The sequence below is a fragment of the Copadichromis virginalis genome, linkage group LG13 (genome assembly GCF_057382275.1).
Source record: "Copadichromis virginalis isolate Kocher_CV1m ecotype Utaka linkage group LG13, C_Virginalis_male_GT1.1, whole genome shotgun sequence".
NCBI lineage: Eukaryota > Metazoa > Chordata > Actinopteri > Cichliformes > Cichlidae > Copadichromis > Copadichromis virginalis.
In genome coordinates this window covers 27,132,247-27,140,726 of record NC_140630.1, presented here as the reverse complement: position 1 = coordinate 27,140,726, position 8,480 = coordinate 27,132,247, and the positions used below count along the sequence as shown (strand labels likewise).

At 41.2% G+C, this 8,480-nt stretch overlaps 1 protein-coding gene and 1 long non-coding RNA gene across 2 annotated transcripts; one reads left to right on the top strand and one right to left on the bottom strand.

Annotated features, from left to right (window-relative positions):
- Window positions 1-89: 89 nt before the first annotated feature.
- Window positions 90-8,130, bottom strand: opn3 (opsin 3). The gene is made up of 4 exons (XM_085478319.1): window positions 7,672-8,130; window positions 5,501-5,820; window positions 958-1,209; window positions 90-424 (listed from the first exon to the last, which is right to left on the bottom strand). The coding sequence occupies exons 1-4, from the start codon at window positions 7,988-7,990 to the stop codon at window positions 149-151; spliced, it is 1,167 nt and encodes a 388-aa protein (XP_085334445.1). The 5' UTR covers window positions 7,991-8,130; the 3' UTR covers window positions 90-148.
- LOC146695860 (uncharacterized) lies at window positions 1,607-5,821 on the top strand. The gene is made up of 2 exons (XR_014923637.1): window positions 1,607-1,827; window positions 5,519-5,821. It is a non-coding gene; the product is annotated as an uncharacterized LOC146695860 (long non-coding RNA).
- Window positions 8,131-8,480: the final 350 nt, after the last annotated feature.

Sequence of the window (8,480 nt, the reverse complement as noted above, 5' to 3'; positions counted from 1 at the left end):
GGTTTATACATGAAGCTGTAACCAGGCTGTTACCACGTGTGGACACAGAAACAGCCAGGGAGGTCAGACAGGATTGTTTTGGCTTGGAGTTGCATGTTAGGTTCTAAGGCATACGGAGTGGTGGGGTGAGAAGTCCGGTGTTTTTGGCTCACAGTGGCCTCACTTGGATAACATTAAACTGCGTGGAGTTTCCAGCCTTGGAGGTCACATCCAGGTGCTGGAAGTCATCGCTGGTGATGATGAAGACGATTGAGGAGGAATTGAAGGTCACCCTCTTCTTGGGTCGCGCCTTGGTGCTGCTGCACATACTGGACACAACGATCGGTCGGATGGGACGCTCGGTCGGAGCCAGGGGGTGCTCTTTGAGGTTGCGCTGCAGCCAAGAGATCCGAGAGCAGAGCAGCTGCAGCAAACAGCGGCGGAACTGTGGAAGAGAAACAGAAGCAAAGGCTGGTATTTAACAACAGCCTCCTTTCTTCACTCATTAGTATGTCAAACACACAAGAGATCAGCCTCTAGCCAGCAAACCAAGACTAGTGGTCCAGACCATTTCACTCTGACATACAAAATAAAATAAATTTTTATGCTCACCATATTAAGGAATGGAAAAATATTTTTAAAATAGTGACATTTTGTGGGAAGATATTCCTGCAATTTGCTACTTAAAGCTGCAGTTACACAAGAGGAGACGAAACCGTCCCCTCACATTGAGATGCTATTGATTTGTTGTGTTTGTCCATATTTAATTATGGGTCAGCTGTGGTTACTCCGGGGGAGGGATGACAAACTACACAGCAAGCGGCTATTCAGAACTCTCAAGTGAAATATATCATGTATTCTAGACAGAAGCCTAACCTGGGCTGATTTTCGAGCAGCAACACAAAGAGATTGGTGCTGGAGAGGTAGCCTCACCCCAAACATTAAAAAAAAGAAAAGAAAAATAATTTGATTACAAACCTTTCTGCTCATAAAGACGTAAATGAGGGGGTTGTACGCCGTGCTCGACTTGGCAAAGAATGATGGGATGATGGCCAGAGTGGGCGAGACCATGCTCTTCCTGCCGAAGGCCTCCATCATGGAGACGACAGCGTAGGGTGTCCAACAAACCAGGAAGCAGGTTATCATCAGGAGAAACATCACGGCGACTTTCTTCTCATAACGCAAAATCTTGATGATTTGAACCGTTTGGAGGTCTTGGAGAGAGCGCAGCTATAAGAAACAGGACAGAGCAGGATGCTGACATGATGGGATATTTCTTTATCAAGCAAACAAGTTACAGTGACACTTTGTCATAAAGTAAATTTATGTCACAGTCTTTGATTTTGTTTTTTTGCTTAGCCTCATTAGTTTATTCTACTTATCTAAGACAATTTTATGTTATTTGGGGGGGGATTAATCCTAATTTCTACCTGCTACACCAAAGTAATTTCTCAACTCTGGGATATATATCAACCTGTGCTATATTATTGATCTCCCCATTCTCCCCTGTCTGTCTTGTTCCCTCAGCAGCTCTTCTACTTCCATAGTCACATTTCAGTGGTTTTTATTCCGTTTTCCTTTGCTTTATTTTTTATCATCCTAAGGGCTTTTGCCTGTGTTTCATCTTGGGGCCTGTTCCAGGAAGCAGGCTTAGTCAAAGAGACGGTCAGTTACCATGGCAACAGACTTTGTGAACCTAACCCTCTTGCTGGTAGGATTTGTACAACAAACCTCCCCTCCTGCTAACTTTGCAGGAACTGCTTGTGTACATCCATATAGTCAACGTCAAAACATATACCAGAACAAATTAATCTGCAGGAGTTAACATTCTTCGGGAAACAAATATTGGTAAGATGTTATTTTGCTATCCAAGAAGTATCTTCAACTGCCTTTAGACAGACACAGAGCACGTGGACAATGTGGATTTCATTCTCGTCTCAGAATCAAACCTTTGCAGTGTCTTTCTTTCTAACACTGCGATTCTGTGCACATTCAATCCAGTTTCCCTGCACTGAAATATTTAGTGTAATTTACTGTTTGGGCAGCATTTAAGTAGAAATCAATAAATGTGTAGTCATTTTGAGCTCTTTGCCTGTTAATCATTGTACAACTTTAGCTTGTGACTTTATAGTTTAACCACTAGCTTTTGTGCAAGCACAGTGTGTGCTCCCCATGTTATGATTGGCCTCTGATTCTAAGACATGACACACTCTCTCTCCTGGCCGCCATCACTAAGATGGTGATTGGACAGCTGTCGACTCAGATTAAATCAATTTAAGCTCTGTGTCAGGACGGCTGTTATTTGGAGTGAACATCCCGGTTCTGTGTCTCTTGTGGTAAATTTATTGGTTTAGCAGCCACATGGATGGATGGAAGGATAGTTAAAAAACAGAAAGTTAGTTTTCATTTTCATTGGGAGTTCTCTCTATTTGTTTTATTTCTTTTTATATTTAAACCCACCAAAGCTCTACAGCTGTCAGGCTAGTTTACTGGTTACAATAAGATAGATTACATTAATTTCCAGTTTTATCTCTCTTCTCCTCTTGAGAGTTGTATCTTAAGATGTTGGTAACATCGTAAAAGTTGTGAAAACATGATAATGCCTTGGTAACAGGCTGGGTTCACGACACTGCAGATCAAACCTACCCTTCAGCTAAAGAGATGTGATGATAAACAATATAGCTATTCTCTAGACTCGCTCAAAAAAGAACACAGCAGCTGAACGTAGACGTGAATACAATACTTATGACTTTACAATTTGTGCTCTTTATGCTCTTTTTCTTATTAATCCACAACCTTTTGCAAGCTTAAATTCTATTGTTTCTCCAGGCCTTCACATATCTATAATAAGATTTTCTTTCTGTAGCAAAGCCGACCAGCTGCTCTCGTATCAAACCAGAAATAGTCTGCAGGGTACTGAGTTATTCCTCTTTGAAGATGTTCCCAAAATACTGTGACATGTGACAAATCCAACCAGGCCTCTGAGGTGCTCCAAGAACGCAGCAGCTCACACTTCCTGCATGATTGTGCATATTTAAGAAAGGAAACTGATGCAGGAAGGCTTGGAAATCAGTTAGTCCCTTTCTCATTTACATGTTTCATTACAAAATGTGCTGTGTCACTTCAGCAGTCATCTCTTGAATGATGACTGCAGATTCCTTCACAGACAAAGTATTTTTTCGTGACATTATTAAAATAAACTGAACTCATGTCACTTGTCCTTTGCCACAAGAATTTAAGGCAATGCGTCTAAGAAGCACAATAGTGAGTTTTCTGGATGAGTTCTAGCATACAGGACAGGTCCCAAAGGCACAGAGGAATGTAATGATAAAACAGCCGTTAATGAAAAGGGTGTGAAATGAATGTCGCAGAGTCTGCATTTTCAATCTCTGGCTAAAGGTATAAAATAATCATGCAAAGAGATAAAAAAACAAAACAAAACTTTTGCAACAGTAACTGAGTTACTAACAATTTGAGAAGCTATTGACTAGTATGCTTACTTAGCGTCTGGAAGTGACGACTTGTTTGTTGTGGCTTCTTGACTAAGACTTCCTGTTCCATTCGCCAATCAGTTTGTAAATGCCGACCATTTTTAGAGCATTCGACTAAAGGCCCAGTGAGCTTATACCATGGCAAAGTGTCAATCTACAATCCATTCCACACATTACAATAACCTGTGAAGTGTGATGGACTGTGAGGTGGAGCCACATGACTGATGTTCTGTTTTAAACAAACTAAAAATTTTAAATTGTCAGATGTCTTTTAAATTAGATTTCACTCAATGCAACCCCTCAGCTGAAACTACACAAATATTTAGTGATATTCCAATATATCAGCCAATACTTACAAAGTAAGTACATAAACAGATTTCCCTAATATTGGTTATGTTTCCAACAGTGAAGTCGCAGAGTGCTCTCTGGTAGACAAACAATGCAATGCCAAGACTCATAACATGGTTTTCCCCTGTCTTTATTACTTTTTTTTATTTATCAGCTGCTATAGAAGCTGATACTGATTGAATATGTTTGGCGTATCATTCGTTCTATTGGTGTAAAGTCTGCAGAGTTCAGTTCAGTATCTTCTACTACAAAGCTATGCTGTTGTAATATCTGCAGTATGTGTTTTGGCATTGTCTTTCTAAAATAAGCAAGGCCTTCTCTGAAAAAGATGTAATCTGGGTGTTGCTCTGAAACCTGTAGATACAGCATTCGTGGTGTGTTTCCAGATCTGCAAGCTCCTAATTCAATACTCCCTAATGTACCCCCATAACACCAGAGGCAGGCTTTTAAACTAAGCACTGAGGGACGCTCCCCTCTTTATGCTTTTTTGAAAACAGTTTCCATGTTTTCCAAAAATAATGTCAGATTTTAAGGTTGCTTGACCACGGAGCAACAACTCCACCTCATTGTTAGTCCATTTAAAAAACTCGGCGCTTTTCCTCGACATTTTGCCGCGACGTTTCAAAGAGCCGGAAAGTAAATAAGCGGCAGACAGAAATCAGTCAGGTCGAATCGTCTTGCGTTTCATGCATGCGCAGTACTGGAGCATAAGCGTTTTCGTCCGTTTCAATCTGGACGCACAACTCTGTGAAAACGACTGAAAACGATAGTTGGACGCGGAGCGTTTTCAGACGAAAATGCAGTTTTCAAATCTATCCGGGCTAGTGTGGACATAGCCTAAGATGGTGTTTTTATACCCAGTCATGTTTTTTACCTGTTGCCAGTTAACTTAAGCGGTTTCTGCTTAGGTAAGCTGTTGTTCCTCTAGCTTTTTCTTTTTAGTTCCACTTTTTTCTCTTCTTTTAAACAATTGATTCGTCAATTTGGAGATCAAGTGATGACACTGAAATATCCTTTGTAAGTTGGTATAAAACGCTGAAATGTTCTTTCGCTGCATGTGATGAACTGACCTCAAAGTCAGCTGAAGTGGAAGTCCTGCGACACATCAGTGCTAATTCATGTGTAAGCTGAAAGACAGCGACACTTCAAGTGTTACATGAACTGAGGTGTTAGCACTCAAAGCAGCTGGAGTGTGTTTACACACTGGAATTTGTTGTCGGGTATAAGAGCTGGAGTTTTGTTTTTGTATTGTTCTCTGATGTCTCACTTTTATTGTACATGCTTGCACAGTTGAGCTGTCAGTTATAAGACAAGGGAAGAAAACAGCAGTGAAAATTCAAGTTACAGCACAAAAAAGATGTTTCAGGAGTATGACCCAAAACTAAAAATGTGTTTTGTGCAAAATCTTAAAACAACTGAAGTCTACTATTCTGGAAGTGAGAAATAACAACGTACAAAACTCTACATCAATAAATCGATAAGCATCTGAAATGGGGGTTAATATTTGAATAGAGATGTATTTTTGTGGGGATGTGTACCATAAGTTTTGACCGTCGTGGTTAATGTTTTGATAGGCGAGCCTTCATTTACAATCCCATGTTGTTCATTCAGTTTATTAATCTTATTGTTTCTAAGAGAAGCAAGCAATAAAAAAACCCCAAACAATCCTTTTTATTCCTTACCCTTTGCACTGTATACAGGATGTTCCCATAGCAGTAGATCATGACACCAACAGGCACAAAGAAACATGCCAAGAGGAATAAGAGGATGAATGAGGCATCGTTTGGGTCCTTCGAGGTCCAGTCCAGAGAGCAGCCCAGCCTGTGGATCTCTAGAGTGTAGCGGTTCCACCCGAGCAGGGGAGCACCTGTCCAGGCCAGGGAGTAGAGCCAGATGTGGGCGATGGCTCGCCATGCCCAGGGGAAGTCCACCACCTGTGCATGGACCACCCGGATATAGCGCTCATAAGCCAGGGCCGCCAGAGTCATGATGGAAACGATGCCTGGCAGCAAAGGGAGAGAGACAACAGCAGGATTTGGGTCAGTGGCTACTCAGCGGGTCTGGGTTGAGTGTACATCGCACTCAGTGTAAACACAAATCTGAACATCTTGTGTCTGGACATCACATTCAATCATTTTGGTGCAAAACCCTGTGAAGATGCACAGAAAGAGGCTCTTGACTCCTACGCACACACACCTTTAGGACCCGCATCTGCATTACACAGCCTGCTTTTACCACACGTACTGAAGTGTCTTGTGTGCATAGCTGTCGCTCTTTTGTTCCTCCTGTGCATCATTTTACTTATAAGCATGCAATCTTAAGAGCACCTCTTAAAGCCCTGGTATAGCATCTACGATAACTTTGCTGAAATTAGGTCAATATGCCAGGGAAAATATTTTTATTCAAACTTCATCATACACCCTCCCCTAACCTATATACATGTATAGCCAGTTATGTAAGCTCAGATAGGTTTATTATTCTTTTGTTACATACGAATGAGACAGATACAGCATCAATAGGTGGATGCACAGATTACAAAGGGAGACGTTATATAGTATGCGCTAAGTTTGAGCCACAGCAAACCAGCTGAAGGAAGGATGTGCTTGGACAGAACAGCCAGGGCTTACTGCTGCAGCTCCTGTGGCCCTTTGTGTGTCAGTTACTGAGTCACACTTAAAGTAATGTGCAAAGAAGACATCTTATTTGTGCATGGATTATTGGAGGGCACACGTACTGTCAAGCCAAGGGGGTTATCTTTATATACCTCAATTGTAACAGTATGCTCAGTGTAAGCAGGTTCTCTGGATTTGCAGTGCTCACACCCACTCAAGCCATGACAACCTGTATGACCTTGAGTTTTTCACATATCAAATATCACACAGAATCCTTTCCCCCCCTTTTGACAAGGGGGGGAGGGAGGTTATCTAAGGGCCAAAGAGACAGAACGCAGCATCTTCTCTCTTCAATGCCACTTTATTCACGAAAGACTTCATCTTATATAAACTGTTATATCAACACTATCTTTGTATGCCTTTTGGTTCTGAATTCTCCTGTGACATGTACATTGCAAGCCACAACCACTGCTGCAGTGCTGCACACCGGACACAGGCGGGCAAGTGTGCCCTTTGGAATATGTGGAAAGAAGACAATGTCACTTAAAGGACAGCAGGATGACAGAAGTCCAGCTGGTTCGCTGGGTTTCATTTGCTGAAGCGGGAGAAAAAAAAAATAAAAGAAGAAGACTTGGAGGCTATCACTAATGAGCTCATTACCACACATGAGTCCTTCTGAGCTCTAATTCCTACACTGGTGGGACCCAGACAATGACCCTCAATGTTTATTCACACTTCCCAGATGAATAGACTTATGCTGGAAATAAATGGACACTTTTGCTAACATAGAAGGGCAGGCGCAGGGAGGTGTCAAAAGATTCCTCACTGTATGATGCAAGTATAAATACAGGAAGAAAAAAATACACAATATAAAGCTCAGCATAGCAGCTAGATATTACTCTGTATTTTAATACAATTGAAGAGAGGAAATTTTCACAAGAACTCGTAGATAATGTGTCATTTGAAAAAAAATTTTAAAAAAACCCCCAATTATATTTAGATTTATGTTACTGATAACGTCCTTCATGCCTTCGTAGTGCATTCTTTGTTATTAATGAGCTTCTCTCCGCCTTCTGCCTATTTACACTGAGCCGCTATTTCCTTGCATATAGTGCGAGACACACAAAAATGTAACAGGGTTAAAGAATTATATTTGTAAATTATTTTAATAAAAACTATTATTAAATGTTAACACATGCTAGCATAAACGATTAAATTACTTTATTTTTTTCTCCTCTCACCAAATAAGCTGTTGCTGAAGCCGTCCCAGATGCACGTCGACTGGCTCCAAATCCATCCGCCTTTAACGCACGAAGCGAAGGTAAAGTTTATTCCGATGACAGAAACTAGAAAATCACTCAAACTTATGTTGACCAGCAGCAAATTGGTAGGCGTCCGGAGTCTTTTGAACCTACAGTAGAGTATTATGACAAAGACGTTATTGCAAAAGCCGAATACTCCGATAGTCCCAATGGTAAAAGCGAGAAGTTTGTAGGTGCCAAGTGCGAAAATGTAATGTTCTGTACTTCTCCCGGCTCTGGTTTCGTTAGGGAGATTCATTTCGCGGATGGAAACTTGGTTTCCAGCATTGTGCTGCGCGCGTCTCTGGGCACGAGAGGCTGTGCGCTCGTCGGCGCTCCCACACCGGCTCCTCGCGCGCCGCTAATTCAAAAGCCAACCTGAGACTGCTGTTTGCTGAAACTAGGTCAATATACCAGTGACTAGTCAGACCCAACAGGAACGTCAGGCTTCCGTTTATACTTTCAAAGTAAGGCTTTTTGTATTCTTAGGTCTATATTTAGGTCTACTGAGATTAGGAGTTTGGCTGTACTTCGAAAAAACAAAAAATAAAATAAAAAGTCAAACAAAGACATACATGTTGAAATAAAGGCGTTCTTTCTTTGTGGGGATTGCAAAGTGAACTAATTATCTAAAAAAGTTTTCACATGTGAAAGTGTGCCAGACAGTTGGCAAATTAGTGTTAATGATAGCCATACATGTGTATACTTTTGCTAGGAGTGTGTTGGAAATTTGGTAATTGAGTGTTGTG

Bases quoted from the DNA above. Each gene is read 5' to 3' on its own strand.
- opn3 (XM_085478319.1), bottom strand. From the start codon at position 7,990: ATGAATCTCCCTAACGAAACCAGAGCCGGGAGAAGTACAGAACATTAC. The intron at 5,821-7,671 runs GTGAGAGGAGAA...CTTTGCTGCCAG, and splicing joins CTTCAGCAACAGCTTATTTG to GCATCGTTTCCATCATGACT. The intron at 1,210-5,500 runs GTAAGGAATAAA...TGTTTCTTATAG, and splicing joins TCCTGTATACAGTGCAAAGG to CTGCGCTCTCTCCAAGACCT.